The following is a 27242-nucleotide window of genomic DNA, read 5'->3' on the forward strand; positions in this document are numbered from 1 at the left end:
CTCTAACCATAATCCAGCTGCCATGTTTCACATGTTGTAAGAAGTGAGAACTTAAAAACACTGACATTGGACGCAAAAAAGAAAAGAAATGTAAGTTATGTAAATGAAAGTAAACCAAAGTTTTGCAGACATGTCCAGTATCGACATTCTTTTCTGATGAAAGGTTTGTAAAGAAAAAGATGAAGAGTTTTCTGTGTGTCCGTGTTGGTGAGATACAACAGATTTGTGAACGAGAGCTGTGATGTGAATGATGTGTTGCATATTTCTAGTGAGGCGGCTTCTTTTACAGGCAAAATAACTTCAACATCTGACCGTTTGTGTGTTCTGTGTTGAGAAAAATGATTTTAAATCAGTTAATTTAGAGAAAAGGAGGGGTTAGACAAAATAACAGAAACGCCTGATCATACTGTCCAGCAGTCCGTCGTGATCCTGGTGCAGGACAGTCCAGTATCGGGGTTATGATGCACTTCTGGATGTTTCAGTCACTCAAAACAAACTCGGCGGGGGATCTGCAGGTTTCTCAGTGGCTTTACAGACCGGAAAATCAGATGTAGATCTGGAGTAAAGTAACAAACAACACAGTTTGTCCCCCGACCGAGAAAGGTTTCCTCCAATAAATCTGCCTTCTGAATTTCTGTTCATTCAGTGTTTCTCACCCAAACACCTGTGTGTCCTTGAGCTTTAACAAAACACGTGGAACGCATTTCCTCCCTCATAAAACATTTTCAAATCCGCCATTTAAAAAAAATTAAAACCATGTGTTGTTTCCGTCCATATGTACTTGTTAACGGTCATCTTTTTCACTGCCTTTGTTCGTGCGTTACTGACATTAGTGTGAAAGCATTTGCAGGAACATGAAGGTATTGGGGTCACGCACTGATAAAAGAAGAAACAGCTCCATGGCGCTCCTAGTGGTCAAAGAACGCTACATCGTAGCTTTAAAGTCAATAGAAATGAGTCACTAATACGATCGTCTAGCGTGTGGTTGTTTTTCAACGTTCTTCCTTTGAGGAACTTTACTAAACCCTGAGTGAATATCTCAGTACTGTGATTCGGAGTATGACGATCCTTCAGTAAAGATGAAAGTATTAGTTTGGAGAAGATCATCACTGCCACTTGTTATTGACTCTGTCAGAGGATCTGGTTCAACTTGATGCTCGTAGTTCGTTCAGTCAGCGCCGGTTCTTTCTCCGTCTTCTCGTTATGTCTGAGACTTATTTTCTCTCACTGTTTGCATTAAAGGCCGAATTGTCAGAGAGATGAACTCTAGCTTTTACTGAATTTAGGCGTTGGAAAACAACAGATTTATTTACTTGTCACAAGGTTATACATTTCTATTTTTACCAATTCGTAATCACACTTAAAACTTTACCTACTTAGCGCATGTGTGACTCATAGGATTGAATTCAGGTTCATTAATTGGTTATTTCTCAGTTAATATTCAGCTGACTCGTCATATTTCTTCATGCACAGCCGCTGTATTCAGATCAGCTACATCGTGGAACATTTAAACATATGTTTAGTGATTCAAACGATACTTGTGAGGTAAATATTTTACATGAAGTGTGCAGAACGGACCGTCAGAGGTTAATGTGGTTAATAATGTGAATGTTTGGTGACGAGAACTCTGAAGTCCAACTGAGAACCGGAAACTTAAATGTTTGTCATGAATACGCGCCTTCATCTTCACAACAAGCTGTAACTATAACATCCAGATAACTGCTCAGCCATCACTGAACACATACAGATCACCTGGACTGACAATGACAACAAGAAGCATTAAAATACTCTGCAATGTACTGTATGTGTGTGTCTGCTAGTGCCTGAAAGTGAAAAGACATCTTCTTCGATCACTAAAAAGACCCTTTAAGAATTTATATATAATTTATACAGAGGGCCCAGAAGTCCCAAAATAAATGTTTTCTTGTTAATATGGCGTTCGCACAAGATAAGAAATCAATTATCTTTCAGGGCGTCTGGGCCTCTGTAAATTAAAGGGAATACAAATTGAATAAATACGTATGAATATGTAAAAAAAAGTTTGTCTAGCTTGTGCTTGTGTGGATATAAATATTAAATCAAAATGTATGTTTATGGCTAACTTACAAACAAAAAAGACGATTGAAACAATACGTACAAGGTATTTTAGGACGAAATAATAAAGGTTTTTGACAAACAAACAAGCTCCACGATGAAGGAAACAGCATCCTTGAGAACTTTCTTACGGGGGACCAAATCTGCCAAAAAAAACAGAATAAATGACATTTTAAATGTGATAATTTAATCACACTAACAGTAAGAAGTGCTGCCAGCGCCCCCTGGAGATAACAGTGTTCATTACAGCCACAATATGGACAATGTAAAGTCTGTCCTCTGGGTGGCGCTACAGCAAAGATCATTTATCTCAGAAAATGTAAAGGAGGAGAGGAAATGAGATCATTTCATGACGGTATATTATTTTATTTTTGTGTGTGTGTGTGCTTGTGTATTTCTTGTTCAATTCTGTCCTGATGGTGGCGCTAGAGGAAAGGTCAGGGAAGTCACCATCTTGATATGCTGGTTTCATGAAAAATAAATGCGGAATCAATGAATTTCGCATTTATTAAATTTTTCCTGCAGAAGGATTTTTCTTTGTGAGTAATTGATTCATTATTTTCTTATTTTCTTTGTTTCTTTACCCATTAATGCTTTTTCAGTTCAGTTCTACGTGTATGTGACCATTTGAGTTATTCATGCACTCATTTATTTATTTACTAATAAGTCAGATTTGGTCCTCCGTACTTGGTGGCTGCTGTTTACAGGCTGGGACGTTATAACATCACCACTGGTATTTCCCTTTACCTGCAGCGTGCTGCGCAAATCCGTTTTTAGTCATATTTTAGCCAGTTCTCTTTATTTCCGTGTGACCGCTAGACTCAGAGCGAGCTCTCCGCCGCCGGCCATCGAGGACTGCCATTCACTTTTTTACTCTTCTCCAGTTCTTCCCCTCCCCCCTCCCCCCCCTCCCTCCACATAACTACTGACGCCTTTGCCCCCAACCTATCGCTTTAAAAGTACACAGTATTTCGAGTTTGACTCACCTGAGGAGACAGAGAAAAGAGCGAGGGTGCCATTGGGACAACACAAGAAGAAATAAAGTGATGCTTCGGGGTAAGCACAGTTTAGGAATAGTCCTTTACCTCTGTTCTCTCACTCAGTTTCTGTTCCTCCTCTTCCTTTTCCTTCTGTTCAGACATATTTCCTCCCTTCTTTTTCCTCCGTCGTGTGTCTGTGTTTTGTGTGCTTGATGACTCCATCTCTCTTTTGTGTTCCCTGTTTTGTTTTTGCATCTCCAATGGTAATTTTTCCTTCAGAAGTCAAAAAAAGCTGAAAGTGTCAGTTGTCCAGGCTCAGACTGTTGTAGACTAGTGAGCTACAGTATGTGCAGTGTTCGTGCCGGTGTGTCCTTTTAAACTGCTTTTCTTTTGTGGGGGAAAAATATTTTCATCACCATTTGTCCAGCTAGAGGGATGCTAGTCTGACCAATCTGGCAACCCACACAGCTAACAGTCTTATTGGCTCAACTGTCCTGTTAACTTTTTCATAGCTTCCAACTAGTATCTGATAGCTGTAACTGTAGACAGAGTGCCCGATTTACGCCAACACTCCCTCAGCTTCTCTCCCGAGACTCCACCCCTCGCAAACCTTTGACCAATCAGCTGAAGGCTTTAGATGTGCGAGAGCACCAATCAGCTCTCTCCTGTCTAACGCCTGGTCAGGGAGGGGAAGGAGACGAGGGAAGGAAGTCAAATCAGAGTGTTGGGATGTAGTTGTAGGAAAGTATTAAACATTCAAATACATTTATACTTTATGAAGAGTTTTTCCGCATGCTAACCTCCCTTCCTCTCTCTGATTGGTCTGTTTTGCAGTTAGAAGAGGACAGACACCAACCGCGGCCCAATCAGCTGAGGAGGCTGGCCTCCTACGTCTTCTCCTCCTCCACCCTGGAGACGGAGCAGTATCCCCACGGAGGAGGCAGCTTCATCCAGAGGAGCCGCTCGGCCGAGAGCAGCCCCGCCCACATCACGGCCGCCAACGCCTCAATCCGGCGGCGGCACGCCGGCGCCCTGCCGACGCCGGGCAGCCCGCGGAGCAGACACTCGGTCCTGAACGTGTCGAGGACGCAGCTGCAGCAGATGTTAGCGAAGCTCATGAACAAGAACAACAGCTGAGAGGACTGAGAGACGGACTCAGAACATATAAACACACACTCATAAAACATACACAAACACATAGACATGCAGTATACCGATACACACACCTATATACACACACTCATACACATGAACGTGGACAGACTGTATATGCAGAGTCGGTCAAACCAGTTTTGGGGCCCGGGGCAGAGTTCGGCCCCTCTGATTCCCACCCGCATCCTGACGTCCCAGCACTATTTTATTTCTATCAAGTGTTTACAAAGAGTCTGAAGTGACCAAAGAGACGCTTTTTAAATATAGATACACCCCCTGATTTAGTCAAAGCACCCCTGAATCCTAGAATCATTTGTTAAAGGGCCAGTGTGTAGCATTTTGGGGGATCTATTAGCAGAAATGGAATACAACATATATTTCCCTTAGTGTAGAAATCCCCTGAAACAAAAAACATTGCTCTTGATATCTACATAGTGAGCAGGTCCTCTTCACATTGCACCGGCATGTTTCTACAGTAGCCCAGAACTGACAAACCACCAAAACACTGGCTCCACAGGGAGCTGTGAGGACATGTTGGGATCTGTGGTCAAAATCAAGGGGTGCACCTTCACATAAAAACAAGATAACACAAGAACAACAAGTAAACAAACAGTTGATTTTGTAATTTTGCTGGATTATCGCTGTCTGGAGGCTCTGCATATACAAACACATGTATGAAAGCGACATAATGAACACTGAGAGCCAGATAATAACCACACATGTTAACTAAATACAACAAGCCATATGACAGACACATGTAGTTTCACACACACACACATTCACACTCACGTAGCTCCACCGACTACTTTTCGAGCAGAGGAACAGAAGAAGAGGAGAAAACAGGAAATATTTTCCATGCAATAAACTCTGAAAAGCCTCTCTGAATACCTGATGTTGCACACGCCGCAGACCTGGCAAACTGGAGGAAATAATGTGAAACTGAATATCTCCGTCTTGTTTCTGTGAAGAAGAGGAGACAGAGTGAGGCTGCTAACAGACTGTTAAGCTTTACAGTGTTTGTGCATTTTTTTTTATTTGTATTTATTTGTTCTGCTTAAATGAAGGAGCGATCGTCGAGGAATGCAGGTCGTCCCGGCGATCAGGTTTTTTTGCACCGAGACTTTGGAGTCAGCGTTTCCCGTCCATTCATCGTGTCCACCGAGCAATACACCGACACCGCTTCACCACACGTCTTCACCGACACAAAACCAGTGATCCAAACGTCTCGCTCTTGATTCATTAAATGGTTTGTGTGAAGAGAGAAGTGTGAGTTTTCTCTGTGAAAAGAGTTTTGTGAAGGTGTGATAACTTTGATCTCCAAACTCAGCCTTTAAGACAAAAACTGTTACTGTGCTGGGTCTGTGGGCAGAAGTACGGTGGCCTGCAAGTGAAAATATTTCACAGAAAGGGAAAAAAAAGAGCAATGTTTTGTAATAAAAAATAACCAAGAGTGAATACACAGTGACATTTCATAAAACAACAAAATAAACCCCCACAACATTTCACTAAATCTCTAAAAACTCAACAATATCGCTGAAAACTAATTAAAGGCCATCAAAATACACACTTTATATAAATGTTTCACAAAACACAAAAATATCAGAAACACTACAAAAACAAAACAGAATGACCCCATAAACTACACATTATTCAACCAAGAAGTAAACATAACAAAGACATTTTTTTTGCAAATCGAATTAACAAACAAAACGTCACAAAACTTCACGAAAAAAGAAACGTATGACAACTTCTCACAATTCTGTTGCTGAATGTAGCAATTGCTAATTTTTGTAAGCTAATTTCTGATTCATATCCTGGACTGTTTAAAAAAAGAAAATAAATGTCTTTTGAGGGCCTTTTGCTGTTGAGGGCCATCATGTGACAGGACGAGGCTCGCGGACAGAACTGTTTCTTTGCATTTAAAGCGGCGTGTGTTCAATGTGACACTTTTCTAACTCAAGTTTTCATGACGGAGGAATGGTACGAGCTGTTAAACACGACATACAGCATCACGGAGAGGCGGATATCGAGCTCTATCGCTGGCTGTTTGTGCAGAATAGAATACACAAAGAATACTTTTTTGTTTTGTTGGGTCCTCGCGTCAGTTTTTTGGGTGATTCTCTTGTTGCAGCTGTGGTGAATATTTTATCTGGAGATTATGACTTCATTGTCTCTTCATTTTTAAGATTACACAAAGTGTCTGTTGATTGGTCCACCACTTTGGTCCAGACAAAAATATATCCAACCATCACCTGAATCGACATTAAATTTGCTTCATGCATTCATGTTCCCCAGAGGATGAATCCCTCTGGTTTTGGTGATACTCTAGCGCCATCATGAGGTTGACGTTTGTGTTTTTGGGTGAAATATCTCAACAGCTATTGGACGGATTGTCATGCAATGTGGTTCAGACATTCATGTTCATTCAGGTAAACGTTTGAATGTGTGAATTACTGCAGAACTAAGGACATTCAGACTCAGCTGTACTTCGTGTTTAGTGCTAATTAATTCAATTCAATTCAATTTATTTTTGTATAGCCCAAAATCACAAATTACAAATTTGCCTCAGAGGGCTTTATAATATGTACACATTTGACATCCTCTTGTCCCGGAAATGTTAGCATGCTAACATGCTAAACTAATATGGTGAGCATGCTTAACATTCTACCTGCTAAACATCAGCATGATAGCGTTGTCATTGTTAGCATGTTAGCATGCTGATGCAAGCATTGGGCTAAATGAGCTAAAGAGAGCTGCTAGCTTAACTGGAGACTCTTTACCCTGAGATCAGGATTGAATGATCAGGTTATCTCTCGAGAACAGTTTAGTGTTGATCGGGGCTTATAGATTCTGTACGTCCTGCTCCGTCCAAGTACATTTGAGCGTGGAGTCGCTCCTCCAGTCGTGTTACTGTTAAAAGCACTTCAGTTAAGTCATAATCTCAAGATAATGAGCTCACAAACACTTTCTGAAAACCTCAGCTGCTCAAAGCTTCAGGAGGTTGTTGTGGAGATTAAATGTTTCATCGTCTCACCGGCATCGTTGTGTTTGAGTTCAATCCAGGTCTTCCAGAGGACGAGGTAGATGCTGTTTCATTCATACGGATGGTGAATTGCAGGATGGTGATTATTTTGTTGCTGCTGGAGACGTTACTGTAAGATAACCGTCGACTTAAAGGACCATCAGATCGTAGGTTTGGGCTGTCGTATTGGTTTGCTGTTTGGTGTTTTCTGGGCAGTTGTTACTGGGTTTTTTAAAGCCTATTTGAGCAGCCTGACCTCATGAAGCGTTGTAAAGGTGACGCGATGGTCTGTGGAGTAGTTTTGTGTTTCTCTGATGAGTTTTTTTTTTTTCCGGTTCCTGACATCTAGCCGTGTGTTTGGATCACCGTCTTATTTCCATTGTGCTTCCTCTTCATCACTATTTTCTAACCACTGGTCTTCACTGTTGCACTTTATCACTAAGTCGGTTGGAGAGGAGGGGGGGGGGGGGCAGGCCGGGCCGAGTGTCTCTCTATATGGATGCAAAACACAGATGCAATAAGTGGGATGTTATGACAAAGAAGAGATTTATTTGAATGGACGCTCTAATGTGTTAAAGATTCATATCACACCATCCGTTTTTTTGATCGATTTTCTCACATTCAACTATTGGTTTCAGTTCATTCCTACGAAAATCAACTTGCAGAAACTTGAAGCATCTTTGAGCTCACACGCAAGAAGAGTTTTGAAACCTGACTCTGCTCTGAAATGCCAGAAAACATGACGCGAACGAAGGTCAGCTGTGATTTACAAGTTGATTTATACAGAAATGAACTGAAAACGACGGCAGCCTGAGAGGAAGGAAATCCATCTGATGGAAGAATTTAAAAAACGATGAGCAGTGTTGACGCGTAATTAATGAGATCAAATAAACCACCACTGTAATCCCACAATCGCTCCACTAGAGCAGGGTGGGGGCTTCTCTTCTTTCCCAGCGCAGTGCGCCATTTTGTCCATTTCACAAGCGATGAGACACAATTAAATTACAGTCGGTAACATTTGTATCGTAAGTCAATATAGCCGGAGTCTGTGTCGAGTGTCGACCAATAGGAAACAAGCAGGACGTGTGTTCTTTGTTGGTTTATGTGAAAGTACCTCACCATGTCTCCATTTGGAAAGTGGTTGTTCCTCGTAGGATTCTTACAAGGACATTGAACAAAAACGATATTTTGGTGGTTTGTTGTGTGAGCAGCTTGAGCTGCAACTCTGTCGTTGATATGATCTTTGGAAATTGTACTTTTCTTCCAACAAATGGAAAAAGCGCCATGCCCCCCCCCCCCTCCCCAAAAAACCTGTCCAATCTCAATTCTTGAGCCAGAAAGTGAGTTACGTCCCCTTATTAGGTTTTTCACTACCTCTGGATATATTACATTTACTGTTTGTTTAAATGTAGTATCAAAAAGCCGGTCCAGCCTCCTGATTTCATAGGTTTAACTGTCATCGGCTAATATCACCGTCTACATCGTGTCTGCACACTTTGAATGAAACACTCACAACAAAATGAAAAGCCATTAAAACAAAGAACAGTGATTGATTTTTGAAGAACATTGGGTTTGAGAAGACTTCGTCATATTGCAGAAAAAGGTCTCCAGTACGTCTAAAACGACATTTTCCACTTTGAATGGGACGTTTCGTCCTTTAAAGAATCCGTGCTTGTTCCATCCGGAGAGAATGAGGCTTTCAGTAGAAGATCGCCAAACATTAGTTTTGGTCCTTTTTGTTTTGGTTCTCCACCTTGTTACTATCAGAACAATGAGCCATTGTGATTTGGTTTAAGAGTTGAGCTGTGAAACCCTGTTTAATGTTCGGCTGCTGCTAACGCCATACCGAAGCAGCGCTCTGTGGTTCGTCGCTTTGAGCGGCATGACATTTTTTTTCTCCGAAGTCAGAAAATGTTTTGGAGCACACGACATAGAGACTAGCTTAGGACGGCCATTTTGTGCAGTGAAACGGTTGCTTTCTCAATGTGTTCAAGGGCTACATTATTACGTAAATATGCACCACTCGCTGTTTCGTTGAGCTCGAGGCATTACCATTCGCTCAGCCTGAGCTTGTCCCTCCGTGCTGAGGTTCATCTGACAGAGGAGACAACCTCCGTTTGATTTCATGCTGCTTTCCTGCTGACTTAGGGACGTCCTGCCCGTTTTATATTTAGCATAGCGTTACAGTACAACCACTTAGAGAATGTATGAAGTGGACCAGCTGCTAACTTTATTTTGCACGCCTGCAAAATGATTCACCTACCGTACAAGATTGTCACTGATACATGTCAATGTTTTGTCCTGTGTCACCATGAGCGCAGTGCCACATTCAGTTAGAGACGGGCGGTAGAACGCTTCGAGTGTGCTTATTATGCTGACGACACTTAAAGAAATAAGTAAAAAACGATGCGCAGCATTATTGACGGTTTGTCGTACAAAGAGACTGTTTACCGACTGTCGCCACTCTTTGCATGAGATCTACTGTTTGTACGACACGCACCGCTGACTGTAAAATGACAAACACTGTACTGTAATTACAACGAAAACACAGTGAATATACACCTCTGACTGAAAAACGTCTGTGATTTTTTTTTTTGTTGCTGTAAATAATTCACACTGCTCTACACCACAGGGGATACTCACGGATCAGAGATGTGGAGTGCAGAGCTGACTTTAACAAGATGCAGCTGGAGCCCATCTTTAATTCCACAGCGTAGATGTGAACATTTACATCCAGTGGTTTTTTTTGTAAGTTGAGGAAGTCATGCTGCTTGATGCTTTTAAAACAACATGGACATTTCTTAATATTTGGCTGTTTGAGTCGACAGTTCTGGATGAATGAAAATGTTTTTTACGTCAAATTTTTGCTGTTTTTTTGCTCAGTTCCCATCAGTCAGGATAGGATTTGATTCAACAACTTCCATTAACAGTCGGTAAAGAGCTATTTTCTTGATTTGTACTGAACTTAACGCAGTTTGGCAGGTCAATGGACCATTGGAAAGGTTTAACTTAGTTAATTCATTCATGATAGTCTTTAGGAATTATGGTCAGAACAACAAAATTAAGACCCGGGATATTAAAAAAGGCTGAAATCGTCCTCCAAACCTTGAGTGCAAGACAACAATACTTGTAAGGCTGGCAGTGCACTCCAAACTAAATGTGTTGTTAAAGGCTGTCCAACTGCTGCTCAGCATGATTCTGTGAGCAAACGCTTGTAAAAATGAGTCCAACTATTCAGTCAAAGAAGAACATATTGCCAGCCTGCCAAAATATGGCGATCCGTTTGTGTTTTGCTAACAGGCCTCTTTGGCTGAAAAAACACGAGTGTCATGTTCGTCAAACTGGTGCTCCTCGTGTTGCGCGAGCTGAAAACATGTATTTTCATTGGCTTTCAGTTGATTTAAGCGAGTAAATATTAAACTGTATCTTGTAAAGTGATTTCCAGCCAACCCAAAAAGTTCTGTTGACGACAGATTTCCGATACGTAGAAGTGCAGTATTTAGATGTGATGGTAAAACACACTGCTCAGTGGTCAAACTAAACGTTAAGGATTTTATTAATAGCAAAAATTATATTTCCATCGCATCAACAATTCTGCAACTTCAGCGACTTTCTTCAAAACTAGATGAGTGCGTGTTTAGAATTGTTAACACTCTCGAGTCCCACAAACACTTTCAGAGTCTGCCACAAAACATTTATACCTCATGAATCACTCACTACAATTATATACATGTAAAAAAAATGTATTACGCTCCTTCAGATCCATTTTATTGCATATATGTTAGTGCTGATCTTTATGGGATAACAGGGTGATATTGTACAGATAGTGTGTCTGTAGAGAGAACAAAACTGCATTGTGTCTTTAGAAGTGAACATAAGTCTCCATGTTTGTTTTGTTCCATGTTTGCCCCACTCACTAGTCTGTTAATCACATCAGTATGAACCTCGTGTGTCACTAATAGTATTCTCAAAGGAACATTTAGATATTTTAAGAAATCCTATTCAGTCTGACATTGGTTGTTTTCCCCAGAGACGCTGAAGAAGATCTCTGTGTTCCCAGTGCAGAGATAGCTCCAGGACGTGTTTAGCCTAGCTTAGCACAAAGGCAGGAAGCAGGGGGGAACTGCTAGCTCAGCTACCACCTTTACACGTATCTTGTTGGCCAACAAGCTAGTCAGCAGTTCATCCTGTAGTCAGATGGGTTTAGCTGATGTCAGGACTTAAGAAATGCTGTGTTCAGTCTCTGCTGCTAGCGGTTGTTGGTTAACAAATAGCTCCAATGCTAATTGATGCTAAAATCACATCGTGTCCAGGCTACCAGTCTTTGTGCGAAGCTAAGCTAAGCTAAACACGTCCTGGACCCAGCTGTGTACTCGCGTGACTCTGAGGACGACAAAAAAGTATTTTGTAAAAATGTCTGAATGTTTCTTCAAAGTTTTTTGCAATAACAGCAGAGTTTCTGTTGTCCAGGTAAAGAGGACTGAGGAGCTCAGTGTTAGTTCAGTGTGATGGTCCGTGAGTGTCTTTCACTTGTAAAATACATATAAGCATTTTTTTCTTTTTTCTATCACTATATGATTGTACAGTACTGCTTGTATAATTTACAGGTAAAGCATGTATTTTAAACTTTTTGTAAATCCAAACGATAAGTGTACATACATACAGAAATGTAGAAAGTAAATAGGTTTGCAGTTAATCTCTAATAGCATGATAATTAGCGGGGTTTAGTATGTATGTACAGGCTGTATGTTAAATCTTTATGAAGGGAAACACTTGAAAATCACCTGATATTAGACTGCGTGCTGTCTAAGGATAAACTCTGCAATGCATTTTTTTGTGCCTTTTATATCAATGTATGTAATCTAGACAATCTTGAAAAGCTTGTGTACAACCAAAATGACATTAAAATGGTTTTGGGGGCAAATACATCAGTTCCTGCTGTCTTTCTTACTGGCAGAGGGGTCGTTAGCGGGAGCCCGGTAGAGTGCTACGCTTCTTTTCAACAGTAATGTGTTATTGCTGACACCTGCAAAAACTGTTGCACGCTATCCTACAGCAAAACATGTGGACATTTGACTTTTTCTTCACATTTTCTCACTTACAGATGTGCTGAAGCATTGTGTGTGTATGTGATTGCGATTCTAAATAAATATGGACAAGATTTTTGAATTCCACCCTTCATCTAAAAGGTATATTAGCTGCTGATGAGTGCCTTCTGTTCATTGGGATTGTGATCAGTAAACTCCTTCCGAGATGTTTTTGTCCCAACGCTATCTTCTCTCCAGTAGATTTAGTTGTTATATTAAAGACTGTTATTTCTGTTTTCTTTCAGGTGTTGTCGCCCACGGAGCAGAGCAACCCGTCACCGCCATCCCCGGACTATCGTACGAAGGGCCAGAGCGACGAGAAGGAGCATTTCCACATCCTTCCTCAGCTCCAGGCCAAGAGGGCCGACTTCCTCACCGTCATGCTCACCGGTACTTTGCCTCAGCGCCGGAGCTTTGCCACAGCAGACGAAGAAGTCCAAGAACCTCCGGGGCCAAGGGACGACGACGTGACGAAGAGCGAGTCCAACAGCGAGGCCAGTCAGAAGAGCACTGAGCGTAGCCAGGACGCCGCGCCGTCAACACTCATGGCCGAGGACCAGAGGGGCCAAAGGGAGCACGCCTCAGCTGCCGATGCGGACCCTGACCTGGAGGACGCCTCCAAAACCCTCGTCCTCTTCTCGCCTGGAGACACTCGTAAGTCTCCCTCTGGTGGCGATCATGTCCTAGAGGGAGAGCTGGCCACACCGTGTGCTCTCAGTTCCCGTACCGACCACCTCCTGGTCGGGGAGGCGATTCAGCCTGAACCCTCTGACACCGGCCGTTTGTCCCCGGTTCTCAGGTCAGACCTGAGGCCCTCCATTCCCATCGCTCCCGCATCGCCGCCCTTCACAAAAGTTGAGCGCACTTTCATCCACATTGCAGAGACATCACACCTCAATGTCATGTCTTCCAACGGTCACTCTGCCAGGGAGAGTGACCGGGAAGTGTTGGCCATCATGAAGGCGTCGGCTGTAGAGGATGACACCCATGAGAAGGGGGGAGCACCAGAGACACAAGAGTCTCCAGAGGAGTCTGTGCCAGAACAAACCGCACCAGTTGACAAACACCTCAAAACTGAGAATGGTCCGTCAACTGTCCTGGTCCAGTCTTTTGAGCCTGTCCCAGAAGCCATGTCACCAGTTCATGAACACACAGATCTGTCACAGGAGCCTAAGAAGCAGCCGTTATCCAGCGAAGAAGCTGCCAAGCTTCGGACAACGGGATCAGAACTACCGGCTGCCACGAAACCCAGGATCCGAAGCCGAATCCCAGTACTCGTCTCTGAAGAGGACTCAGGCTCGGAGCAGTCCTCCTCCCTCTCGGCTCGGGCTCGGCTCCAGCAGCGGGCCAGGCAGCTGGACTTGGCCCGCATGCTGGTCCAGAAGCAGCAGGGTCGCTGGATGAGGAGGAGGATGCTGTCTGGGACGTCGTCATCCATGTCCTCTGGAGACGACGAGCGTCGGAGGGCTTCTGAAACTCTGTCCAACACCGGCTCAGAGGAGGACACGCATACCTTGGACGAGTCCAGGAGGAGCTCCCGTCTCAAACCGACTGAAGAGCAAGGCTCCAAGGAGTGCAGGAGCAGGATCCCCAGGCCTGTCACCCCCATAAAGAGGCCTTCAGTGGGGCTTGCTGCTGCTGCTCCTTCTCCTCTCTCCTTGCCAGACTCCAGCACTACCAAAGGAGCATCATCCTTCACCAACGGGTATGACTCCGCTCCTTCCTGTTTAGTGTATGCAAGTTTTGATTTTGCAGTAGATTGATTACATATTTTTGTAGAATTTTAAGGAAATAACACCTCCAATTTTATCTCCTCTCCACAGGAATCAGAAAATTGGACTAAACACTCTCAGCACTCAACGGAAATCCAAACCTGTCACACCCAGGTCCTCCTCCTCATTTTCCCGTCCAGCTGCAGGCCCGTCCGGCAGCCCTCGAATGCCCCTGCGAGTCCTGTTTGGAACCCGACGCAGCCTTAGCTCCAATCACTGCAGGACTGACAGCCCTTCCCCTCAGAGAGCATGTCCGTCCAGGCAGCCCCTCTCGGTTCGAGCCCCAACTGTCCCCGTGCTACCGCCCAGGACTACAACGACCATGCGGCGCAGCGCCTCGCAGGAAGCCACCTCCTCTGGCACCACGCCCGCCAGGACCAGGCCGAAACCAGCCGGTGCAGCCAAGGGGAAGCCCAATGCCAAGGAGAAGGTGGTGCCCGCTAGATAATACAAAGAGACTCAAAAGCTGAGACATGTTTGTGTATAATCAGTCTTCGGACAAGCTACGCCTCAAAGGTTCTCACCTGATTCCATATTAGACTGTGATCTTACAATCACCTACGGTACTTCAATTCATTTAATGTACACGGGCCTCTTTTTTTTTGTTCCAAGGACAGCTTACTGAACTATCTTCATGGGCTTCCAGTACTCTAGACTGACTGTTGTACAGGAGCGTCGCTGCCATGGTGCTATGGATACGTCTGCTGCTCCCTTGTCAAACCTACGATTTAACTGGTTTCTGGAGCTGAGAAGTCACGGCCTCCAACAAGTCCAGTTTCAGAAACTCACCTTACACAGTACTCCCAGCTTGTCCACAGCTATACTACTCCTCTAGTGGCAGTACCCTGCTTGGTTGCATGGTGAAGTATATCACAAATACATCGAATCTGTAGAAGGAAAAAAAAAAAAACGTGCAAAAATCTGTACCTTTAAATGATTTGATATAGTTCTCCTCTTCCTATTGGGATAAACAGGCACAAAAAAAAGGACCAAATTGGAAAGGTTTGAATGCCCGAATAATGATAATATGATAATGGATTCTTATTACTCATTATAGTCTTGGATTAAAAGAAGAGTTGGATGTGAACACAAAATAAATCGCTCGGCCGCTCGCCTCCTCCTCATGGTGTGACAATGGGCATGCTTTAATCATTCTATTTTCTGGGTATTTTTATTTTCTTTATGCTCTGAATTGTATATAATAGAATCATTTCCCATAAAGACATCTTTATTTTTTATCTTGCCACGCAAAATGTAAAGTCTTTAACCTTCTGTTCCAATGTGTTGGCACTATGCCTGTTTTTTAACGCATGAGAAAAACAGGGTTAACCATGAGAGGAAGTTCTACCTGCTTGGATTTTGCTGACAGTGCATAGGTTTGCTGGTTGTTGGAGCCCATGTTGTGTTTGTAGGGGGTCGATGGGCACTGAGCTGTGAAGTAAAGTCTTGGTCATGTGCATGGGCGTCTTGTCATTCTTTTCTCACTGGTTTCCAGTGCACCCAGGGACCCCGACCTGATCTGGATCCGGACTTTCCACAACGCCTTGAGTCCAGATCTGGTCCAGCTCGACCCGCCACAGACAGTCAGGCGAGTGTGAACACGAGTCCAAATTTTGATTGGACCCAACAGGAAGACATTATGCTGCTTTATCAATCAACACTCAACAAAGAGCAACGGTCAGTGGCAACTATTCACCCCCGAGGACGTTTTTAAGTTTTTGTGTTTTCTATTGAGCCCCAAAAAAGACAATTATTTTTGTGTTACCTCGCAATATGTCTTGCTTTCCCTCTGATCCACAGAGAAAGCAGCGCTGTATTATAATATAGGAGTATAGTATATATATATATATATATATATATAGTGTATATATATGTATTGTATAATATAGTAGTTCTGTAGTTTTACAACATTGAATCAAAGTAGTACTTCCACTGTGTCCATTGTTTTATTATTCTCATTCTAAATAAATCAAGTACTGAGGAATGAGTTTGTCTGCATCATGGACTGAACCGCTCCGGTGTGTTTTATTAAACGGCATTAGTTAAATGAAGGAACGACAGTAGGCAGGATATTAGGTTCAAGTTTCAACGCTTTAAATACTTTAAAGTAGCACTTATTTAGATGTCGAACAAGTACATGCGTTAATGCACTTTTGATAAATATAGTCTAATATACATCCTAAAATAAAGTGCACTTCCGATATGTTTCAATTAAAGTTACAACTAACAAAATGTTCACTAAACACTGTTGAGGTCAGGATGTTGTGTTCGGGGTAACGTTTTAATCATGTTATACACATGAATAGTGTTTCATGAAGTTGGCTGCAGTTGTAAATTTAGCAGCATCCCCAGATGTCTGCAGTGGTGGATTGTAACATTAAGTACATGAACTCAAGTACAATTTTGAGGTACTTGTTCTTTACTTGGGTATTTCCATTATATGAATCTTTATACTCCTACTGCACTACATGCCAGAGGGAAATATTTTACTTTTTTTTCTCCACTATTTGACAGCTTTAGTTACTTTGTAGGTTCAAATTGTTAATAAAAAAAATAAATCAGCTAAAACATTGTTATATTGTTATATATTAAGCTACTCAGCAGTATATACAATAGCTGGCATTAGCTCCACCATTTTAATCAGCTACAACATTAATAACACCTATAATGTTAATGCATCAATAATTATAATCCAGTATTTTTATTAGCCATTTTGCATTATGAGTGCTCTTACCTTTGTTATGACAGGCCTATATTTTGACGCTAATATGATACTTTTACTTAACCGATTTTAAATGCAGAACTTACTTCTATCAGAGTATTTTTAACACTGACTGGGAGACTCATTCAACCAGTGCTGCTGAGTGGTGGGGGTCTCCTGGATCACTGACTACCTCACAGGCAGACCACAGTTTGTCCGTTTGGGCCGTGTGCTCTCTGATACGGTGGTCAGTGGTACTGGAGCTCCACAGGGAACTGTTCCGTCTCCCTTCCTGTTCACCTTGTACACCACTGACTTCCAGTACATCTCAGGGTCATGCCATCTGCAGAAGTTCTCTGATGCCTCTGCAGTGGTCGGATGTATAAGGGACGGACGGGAGGAGGAGTACAGGGCAGTAGTGGATGACTTTGTGGAGTGGGCCGGTAGAAATCACCTGCTTCTGAACGTGGCCAAGACCAGAGAGATGGTGGTCGACTTCAGGGGGAAGACAACGACTCTACAACCGCTGAGAGTTCTGGGGGAGGATGTGGACATGGTGGAGGAGTACAAGTACCTCGTGTCTCCATCGACAGCAGACTGAACTGGAAGGCCAACATCAACGCTGTGTACAAGAAGGGGATGAGTCGACGATTTTTCTTGAGGAAACTTGGATCCTTCAACGTGTGCAGCAAGACGTTGGAGATGTTCTACCAGTCTGTTGTGGCCAGTGCCATCTATCTAATATCAGCAACGGGTATTTTATAAAGTCACTATTGTGTAACAGTTGTCAAATATCAGTATATATAAATAAAATAAAACAACGAATATTGTGACAAATATTGTTCTTATTACTATTATCAGTAGCAGTAATAGCAGTAGTATTAGGATTATATTTAGTTCTTCCGGTCATCCACCAGGTGGCGATGATGACGCAGGAAACTGTGAAGAAGAAGAAGCGGAAATGACGCAGGGCCAAGATGGCGGCGCAGGTGGAGTTGTGTTGTTTGGAAAGTTTCCCTTCACATCTGAGTCCTCTGGATGTTCTGATTCTACAAACTCAACTGGACTCTGTTTTCCAGAATGACACCGACCCACCAACCGCCCTCTTCACCCCGCTGCGGCCTCAGGGCTCCGGAAGGCGGGGCATTTTACTGCGCGTCCACCCGACCACTGAGGAGGAAATCTCGGGCTACGGAGGAGGAAACTCCCCCAGAGCCGAGTTCGGGAGCCGGGTCCAAGTCCGGATCTTCACCAGCCGCTTCTTCCTGCGGCACCACGGCTTCCAGAGGCTCCTCGGCAGCACGGGGACGGTCCGGGCTCTGGAGCCGATCGCCCTGGATAGAGTGGTGCTGGGAGCCCGCAGCAGGCAGAGCCTCCACTGGGCCGGAGCCGAGCAGTTTACCAGCGGGCTGCTGGAGCTCTGCCGCCCGGGACAGTGGCTGCTGGCCCGGCAGGGAGACCCGCTGCTGCTGCCCCGACACCCGCTGCTAGGAGAGGACCCGGGACAGGTGAGACCACGGAACAGGTTATATCCAGGCTGAATACCGTAAACACTGCTTGATCAACATGTCAGTATCTTAACTTCATCACATGACTGTTTGTCAATATTTTAAGTTAGATTCTTGCAAACTGAGACAAACAGAGCAAGTTTTGGTGAAAACTATGAAAGTAATCAGTTTGCATTCTTATCAAGAACATCACATTTCTCCTCTAATTTTGATTTTAAATGATAAAATGTCCACAGTTTGATGCTTTTCTTCTCTGTGTCTTCAGGTGCAGCAGCAGCTGATGGAGCTGCTGGTGTTGGAGTGCAGTCCTGTAACACAGGGACGGATCACCGCCGACACCTCTCTGGTTCTGACGGACTGCTTTGACTCAGCGGACCCCCCAGGCGCCCCCCCGGCCTGCAGGCCACTCAGACTGTGCGTGTCAGACTTTGCCCATTACGCCGACGGTCTCGGAGGGGGGCGCTCTCTTCTCGACAACAGGAAGCTGCTGGGCTCGGGGTTCTCGGGCGTCCTGCAGGCGCTGGAGTGCAGGGTGGACGTCCGGGTGGTGGACACTCAGCGATGGCTCGGGGTCAAATGTCAGCAGGGAGCCGCCGTGGACGTGGACAGCTGTGTGTTTGTGAGCAAACAGCTGCTCCTCCGGCTGGGGCTGTTTAACCAGGAGTGGGTGAAGCTGTCGAGGCCGGGCGGGTCCTCCAGACCTCCTGCAGGTCACACCGATGTCAAGGGGGGCGTCTGCAGACAGCGGCTGGTCTCTGTGCTGGTTGTGGATTTAACACAGAGTCCAGACCTGCAGAACCACGATGAAGTCGGTTTCATATCGGCAACTCTGTGGTTCAACATGACTGAAGGAGACGTGATCCCCGTGAACGGCTGCACACTGAGGATGAAGGTGCTTCGACACAACGCACACAAACGGCACAACCTGGGGGAGGGGAATGATAACTTGTTGTTTCCTTGCTGACCGGTTGTGTCTGTTGTCTCAGAGGTGGACACTGTCTCCCCCGGCGCCCGGCGGTCGTCACTTGGACAGTTTCAGTCGCTCTTCTTCTCCGATGTTCGCCAGCGAGCTTCACATCCAGCCGGTCACGTCTCCGCTGTACAACAACCTCAGCTGCTACGACAACCTGCTGTCTGAACACTTCAGTACGCCCAGGTCAGCCCGAGTCATGCCGCTTACTAACTGCATGCAGTGTGCATCAGAAAGCAAGTGTTCACATAACTCTTTATTTCCTGTGTGTGCGTGTGCGTGCGTGCGTGTGTATATATATATATATATATATATATATATATATATATATATATATATATATATATATATATATATATATATATATATATATATATATATATATATATATATATATATATATATATATATATATATATATATATATATATATATATATATATATATATATATATATATATATATATATATATATATATATATATATATATATATATATATATATATATATATATATATATATATGTGTGTGTGAGACTCCCAGTCCAACCAGTGTGTCTTTGCTCTCGGTGCAGACTGGTTTCACAGGGAGACATCCTGACAGTTCCAGCTGAAAACCATCCAGACCTGCTGGTGAACAATTCAGAGGGAATACACAGGTACAACACATCCGTCCACAAACACGTTGTGTGTGTGTGTGTGTATATAGATATATATATATACACACACACACATGTTTTTTAATTCTCCTTAACTGTGGATGACCTCTGTCAGGTGTCCGGTGCTGTTCTTCAGAGTGCAGAAGGTATGTCCGTCGACAGAGAGAGAAGAAGAGGAAGATGGAGGAGGAGGAGGAGCTCACCTGGCTGACAGCCTGCACACGTCACTCTACATGGTGACATCTTACCTCTGACGTTTATCGGTGTGTATCAGAGTGTGTGTCTGACAGCTGACTCCCTGGATGTATCCGTGTGTGTGTGTGTGTCCAGCGAGCATCCACCAGCAGCCCCGTCCCCTGCCTCTCTGTGGAGGCTTCGTCTCTGTGGAGCAGCCTGTCTCCTCCGGGCCTCGTCAAGACCGTGGAGCTCCTCAGCAGCATCGTCCTCCCACACCTGCACCACAGGTAACTCGCCTGTCCGCTGGCGGCTCCGGACGTGTGAGAGAGAGAAGCATGATGGGACGTGTGATCAGTGATGTCGCTGTTTTTGTGTGGTTGTAGCAGCTCTTTGTCTGGCTGCACCGTCCTCCTACACGGCCCTGCAGGAAGTGGTAAGATGACAGCGGTCAGCGCGGCGAGTCGCAGACTGAACCTCCACCTGCTGAAGGTACGATATCATCTTCTTCTTCCTCTTCGTCTGCTACTTTTGCTTCTGCTGCGTTTTCTTCTTCTGCTGCTTCCACTTCTTTGTCTTCTACCTGCTGAAGGTATGACAGCTGAGCCCTGACACTGTGTGTGTGTGTGTAGCTGCTGTAATGCGTTGTTACAGTGACACTTCCTGTTACCTGTGTGCAGGTGGACTGCGTGAGTGTGTGTGCTGACACCCCTGCAGCCTCGGAGGTGAAGCTGGCCTCGGTGTTTCAGCGGGCCGAGGCCCTGCAGCCCTGCGTCCTGCTGCTCAGGAACCTGCAGCTCCTGCTCAGATCCCGAGGCGACGCCAAGGAGGACGGCAGAGTCCAGGCCGCGCTCTCTCAGCTGCTCCACAGCGCCCCCACCAGGTCACTGAGTATTTCAATATATCTGAGTTCATTATTGGTTTGAATGGCAGTTCAAATTAAAGTGTGAATGAGCTTTGGTATTGTGAGTCGCTCTGACAGCCGTTCAGAGTGAGTCACAGCTCAGAGGAACGCTAACGTGCTTGTGGTCTTTCAGTGTGGTGGTGGTGGCGACGGTCTGCAGACCTCGGGAGCTGTCTGCGGGCGTCATGGCGGCGTTTATCCACCAGGTGGCGATAGAGAGTCCCACCGAGGAGCAGCGGCGCTCCATGCTGGTCAGCCTGAGCCGAGACCTTCACCTGGGGAGAGACGTCAACCTGGAGAGTCTCTCCAAGCACACTGCGGTACGTCACAGGACCCAGACCAGTAAGAACCAGTTCAAATTTGTGTTTTCTGATATTTGGTGATGTAAATAAAATGAACTCTGCTTCAGAGACGAAGTGTTGTCAGGATAAAAGTTTGATCCTTGCAGGTAAAACAGCCGCAATCAAGTTTGTGGCAAATATCAATCAATTTTATTACATGTGATCTGTTGTGATCAGCAGGTGAACTGACCTGTTGTGTGTGTGTTTTTTTTTTTAATGCAAGTCAGCATGTTTAGACCAAAATAAAAACCATATTCATGTTGAAACGTCAGTCTTCAGGTTCACACCACAGAAAATATACACAATAACACCGGAGACGTGGCTGAAGGATATTTTAATTTAGTTTAAATGTGAAACACTGACATCATTCATGATTCCTCCTCCTCCTCCTCTTCCTCCTCAGGGGTTTGTGTTGGGGGATCTGAGCGCTCTGCTGGTTGAGGCCGGTCGAGCTGCCTGCAGGAGGCTGATCCACAGCTGGTGAGACTAAAGAGAAGCGGTGGTGGGCGAGGCTGTAGCGGTAGAATAACGGCTGGGTGGACATCACCTTCAGTGTGAATGATCCTGGCTTTAGTGGTCTAACTTGTGTTTAGAGTTCAGAGCAGAAACTGGATTTAGAAACCCATGGTGGTGGGTGGGGGTGGGTGTATAAAAGGCACTCAAACAGTTTCCTCCTGTTGTGTGTGTGTGTGTGTGTGTGTGTGTGTGTGCAGTGGTGGCCGGCAGGAGGAGGATCTGTGCGCCAGTGGAGTGACCGTCCTGAACCAGGACTTCTGCTCCGCCCTGAAGACCCTGCAGGACGCCCAGTCCACGGCCATCGGAGCCCCCAAGGTCAACTGTTTATGTGACGTCTTCTGCCCTCTAGTGGCCAAAAATGAATTACTGCGTCATTAAAAACTGAATATACCAGTAAATCATGGTTTGAAAGACTGTAATCACGGCCTGCGTGTTACATATAAATAGTTGACTGGTAAAAGTACTGTCAACACGTCAGAGGAATTTACAAAGACGTTTTAGGATGCTTTCGAAACCGGAGGTGTTAAAAATCTACATTTGAGTCAATATTTTGCAGCAAATCAAATAGTTTGAGGATATTCAACCTTTTTTTTAATATGCATTTAGTACTTTACTTCTTTCTTCACAAGTCTTGTATAAAGGCAATAAAGTAGTGCATGAATATAACATATTAGTCTGCTGTTATTTACAATTCCTCCTCAGTATTGTGGGGGTTGGTTCATGGGTCAAATGCCTATGTGCACGCTTGATAGATCGACTCTGTGTGTGAACAGATCCCTGATGTGCGTTGGGAGGATGTTGGAGGTCTGCAGCAGGTGAAGAAAGAGATCCTGGACACAGTTCAGCTTCCTCTGCAGCGTCCAGAGCTCCTGTCTCTGGGTCTGAACCGGACCGGAGTCCTGCTGTACGGACCGCCAGGAACAGGGAAGACTCTGCTGGCCAAAGCTGTGGCTACCGAGTGCTCCATGACCTTCCTCAGGTAGGAACACCTTCACCTTCCTCGGTTAGGAACAAGCAGGCATCCAAAACAACACGGAGCAATGAGCCACACTCATCCAGGTCGTCACTTATTCTCACTGCTGCAGGTATGAGCATCGCTTTAAAGACGGCAGTAAGACTTTCCAACACTGTGCAGGGCAGCAGCTCAACACCAACCCACTGTCTTCTCTTCTATTTACTCAAGTCCACTTCTAACTTGTTGAAGCTGTGACTCTGCGTCGTGGGAATTGTACTCTGTTTACTTTGTACATGTTGACTGGAGAGCAACAGAACAAGTTGCTCAAAATGCTCCGGTGACGTTCAACTCCTTGAACCCGTTTTGTGTGTTTCAGCGTTAAAGGTCCAGAGCTCATCAACATGTACGTGGGTCAGAGTGAAGAGAACATTAGAGAAGGTCTGTTTCAGCCTGAAGGATCATTCCGGTGTATTTCAACCTGATATCTGACATCAGTGAACATCCGTGTGTGTGTTTGTTGTGTTCAGTGTTCCGCAGAGCGCGCTCAGCGGCTCCGTGCGTCGTCTTCTTTGATGAGCTGGACTCTCTGGCTCCCAGCAGGGGGCGCAGTGGAGACTCTGGAGGGGTGATGGACAGGTGAGCGTTTACCTGCACCGATTATGCGAGTAGGCTCCTACTGTCCGGATGAACTTTGGGCTTTAATATCCACAGTACTTAGAACATCAAATGGCGCTGAGGTGGAGCAAGCGAACAGTTTTAAGTTCCTGGGAATCAGAAACAACCTGACATGGTCATCAAACCTCTTCGTTCAGGTGGGAAAGGCTCGTAATCGGCTGCATATCTTATGGGAACTCAAGAAGGCAAAATTCCCGTACAAAGTTCTAACTTTTACAGATTGGAAACATTTGAAAGTGTCATGGTTTGTGCACGGCCCAGGAAAGTAGGGCACCTAACCGACGAGCATCAGTGATATTGGTGACAAGAGGTGCCTGCGCAGAGCTCAAACAATATTAAAAACAATACCCACCTCAGTCACACCCTGAGATACAGAAGAGATGCAGAAGTATCAGCTGCCGTACCAAACGGCTCTTCTGTGACAGCGGGGTCAATAAAGTTTGATTGAATCTGTCCGCACAGAGTCGTGTCTCAGCTGCTGGCCGAGCTCGACGCTTTGCAATCGGCTGTCGGAGTTTTTGTGATCGGAGCCACGAACCGTCCGGACCTGCTGGACCAATCGCTGCTGAGGCCCGGCAGGTCAGAGCGCACACACACACACGCGCACACACACACACACACACACACACCATCCTGTATCACTGCTATCATGTGGATACAACACTCTGTATTGCTTTTACTGTTTTTAATAAATCTTTGTATAATATTTAATATGGCCCAGGAAACTTTAGTCTCTCCTAAAGTAAAATAACAAAATATATTTTTACTGTTCATGCACTTTTCCATGAACCATGAATTACATTTTGTTGTTTTCCGCATTAATGATACAAGAGTCCTGTTGAACCGAGACGCATCATCGGTCATGTTTCATCATGTTTTACCTACGAAGACTAATTATAAACACGTACGACAGATGAACCTCTCTGATCCACATCTGTAAATGTTAAACTGGCTCCTGGTCTCTTGTGGATGTTGTGTCGTCTTCAGGTTTGATAAACTGGTCTACGTTGGAATCAACGAGGACCGAGCCTCTCAGCTGCAGGTTCTCCAGGCAATCCTCCGAAAGTAAGAAGAGCTCCCCCTGCTGGAATAAAGTGCATGCACACACAGAGGCATTAGTCTGGACCAGGATCAGAACAACATTAGGATAACAAAGACTTGAAGAGTCACTTTTTATTTCACTCACGCATGTGAACAGCAGTTGGTAGAGCAGGTTGTCCTTTAACCACGAGGTTGGCGGTTCGATCCCGGCTCCGACTGTCTGCATGCCAAAGTGTCCTCGAGCGAGACGGTGAACCCAAAGCTGCTCCCCAGATGTTTTACAGCAGCTCACTGCTCCTAAATGCTACGGATGGGTTTCGATTCAAGCTTTTACTCCGTCATCAGGACATAATGTGTGCAGGTAGAATTTGCACATACTGTATTAGAAGACATGGTAATAACATTCGTAATAAAAATCTCCCTACATGCACAGAGAATATAATGTGTTTAGAGAGACTCTCTCTCTTTCCGTAGATTGTCAACACAGGATGTTTGTGTGTCCTAAATGTAAATAAGTGTTGTGTTCAGGTTCCAGATGGACTCGGCTGTGGACCTGCAGCAGGTGGTGGATCGCTGCCCCGATCACATGACCGGCGCCGACCTGTACGCTCTCTGTTCAGACGCGATGACGGCCGCCATCAAGAGGAAGATCTCCCTCATCGACGACGGTAGGAAAACGCAACAGGAAGTGGACTTTTAACATTTTAAACACACCCCTCCTGTTTATTCTGTTAGAATATTTAATTTAATTTAAAATGGACCATGTGCAGTTTAAGACATGAATGTCACCATGTGATGCATCGTTCCAGATTGTAGCTTTAAACTAATTCACATCTGTATTCCAGGTAAAAACAAAGAGAACACGAACAAACAGTACAGAGTAAAAACACACGACACGCAATACAAAGCTAGATAATGGGCGTAGTGCATAATGGACCTCTCTGTCTCTCTACCACCTGTCTCTCTCCCTCTCTCTTTACCTGTCTGTCTGTCTCTCCCTCTCTCTCTTTACCTGTCTGTCTCTCTCTCTCTCTCTCCCCCTCTCTCTCTCTTTACCTGTCTGTGTCTCTCTCTCTCTCTCTCTCTTTACCTGTCTGTCTGTCTCTCTCTCTCTCTCTTTACCTGTCTGTCTGTCTCTCCCTCTCTCCCTCTCTTTACCTGTCTGTCTCTCTCTCTCTCTTTACCTGTCTGTCTGTCTCTCTCTCTCTCCCTCTCTTTACCTGTCTGTCTGTCTCTCTCTCTCTCTGTCTCTTTACCTGTCTGTCTGTCTCTCCCTCTCTCTCTTTACCTGTCTGTCTCTCCCTCACTCCCTCTGTCTCTCTCAGGTCTGGACTCGGAGGACTCTCCGGTCCTGGTCTCCGTTGAGGATTTCTCTTCAGCGTTAGAAAACTTCAAGCCGTCCGTTTCCGACAAGGAGCTGCTGAGATACAGAAACATTCAACATAAACTCTCTGCTAAATAGAGACTGATGACGATGACGATGTTCCATCTCCAACAGAACACAAGGACTCCGATGAAGGTCTAATTTAAAGTGCGAATCCTCTGAAAAATCAACATTGTAAATGATGTAAACAAGAAGTTAATTTGTAAAATTGTGAGATGTAATTTATAAATACAGATGTTTAACTTTGACTGATGAAACCAGAAGTGAGATGTATTTTTTTTTTGATGGACAACGCAGTAACTACATCATCTACTAACGAGTCCGATCAGCCAATGTCTTCACACAGACATGTAGAAAAAGTTCCCAGGTGATCAATATGTTCGGATTAAAGAAAAAGTCATCAAACGTAAAATATTCATGCTGATTTTATCTTTTTTTTTTAAAGTCAAATATTTCCACTGAATCCAAATGGGCAGAGCATAACGAAGCCGCTATGAGATTCAACCAGATTACATTTTCATTATCAAACGTCAGTAAATGCTGCTTTCTACATTTCACTGCAGTCACACAAATAGAATATGAAGTTATGAAATTTCAGAGGACAATATCACAATCTGTTAGTTTGTTGTTGGGTTTACTTAACAAACATTAGTCACGTATACTTAACAATAAATCAACGAACATGCACCAACGTAATAGCCCGCCAGATAAAGATGCCAATCATCGTATGATAAATGTGTCGGTTATGCTGTAACTAGTCATTTCTAAAATGTTATACGAGCGTCAGTTTTACCGGTTGTTATACTTCTAAATGTATTATTTTGAGTTTTTGGCAGAGTCGAAGAAGTCCCAATCTGGTCGCTAAATAATGAGGCAATGACTCAGTTTAAATGGAGATCAGTAGCATTAGCAGTTAGCTAACCAGCTCTTTGCTAACACGTATAACAGCTGATGCTAGGCTAGGTAGCCCGACCACGCGGATTTTCTCAATACGTTTCCACCACTTTACTTAAACAATGTTTGTAGCAGAACAAGCTGTTGCTCAAAATTGCAAATTAAAGCAGAATTAATTAATTAATGGCAATTAAAAATTTGAATACACCTCAAGAGTAAAGATACCAGAACCTTCTGACATGTGTTGCTAGATTATCGCTTTAATCGAATTAGAGATTCATGGGATATTTAAAAAATGACTGTCCTTTTTATTTATTTTTTTAATGTTAAATGACAGGTAAGAAAAACGAGAGGACTCAATGTAAAGTGTTACCGTTTTAGATTCAACATGCTGGATTTTTTAAAATTAGTTT

The 27242-nt window shown here is 44.2% G+C and overlaps 2 protein-coding genes across 4 annotated transcripts in view; both read left to right on the top strand.

Moving 5' to 3' along the window:
• Positions 1 to 15564, top strand: part of ttbk1a (tau tubulin kinase 1a) — a 40919-nt gene extending 25355 nt beyond the window's left edge. For both annotated transcript variants that reach the window (XM_079278886.1, XM_079278885.1), the window contains exons 15-16: positions 12581 to 14040; positions 14159 to 15564. In XM_079278886.1, coding sequence (XP_079135012.1) covers positions 12581 to 14040; positions 14159 to 14555 — 1857 coding nt within the window. In that variant the 3' untranslated portion in view covers positions 14556 to 15564. The remainder of the gene's footprint in view (positions 1 to 12580; positions 14041 to 14158) is intronic.
• A 2221-nt stretch (positions 15565 to 17785) lies between these two features.
• On the top strand, positions 17786 to 26293 carry pex6 (peroxisomal biogenesis factor 6; the record flags this gene model as incomplete). 2 transcript variants are annotated; one of them, XM_079278887.1, is made up of 18 exons in its annotated part: positions 17786 to 18316; positions 18582 to 19208; positions 19303 to 19472; positions 19862 to 19945; positions 20061 to 20181; positions 20276 to 20409; positions 20506 to 20611; positions 20800 to 21002; positions 21157 to 21343; positions 21768 to 21844; positions 22078 to 22195; positions 22654 to 22859; positions 23212 to 23273; positions 23363 to 23471; positions 23973 to 24089; positions 24498 to 24575; positions 25080 to 25219; positions 25877 to 26293. In XM_079278887.1, the coding sequence occupies 18 exons, from the start codon at positions 17786 to 17788 to the stop codon at positions 26011 to 26013; spliced, it is 3207 nt and encodes a 1068-aa protein (XP_079135013.1). In that variant the 3' UTR covers positions 26014 to 26293. The 2 variants fall into 2 exon arrangements, with proteins under 2 accessions (XP_079135013.1, XP_079135014.1); XM_079278888.1 differs by having other exon boundaries at positions 20082 to 20181.
• Positions 26294 to 27242: the final 949 nt, after the last annotated feature.

This window comes from Melanostigma gelatinosum, assembly GCF_949748355.1.
Source record: "Melanostigma gelatinosum genome assembly, chromosome: 11".
In the NCBI taxonomy this organism is placed as follows: Eukaryota; Metazoa; Chordata; class Actinopteri; order Perciformes; family Zoarcidae; genus Melanostigma; species Melanostigma gelatinosum.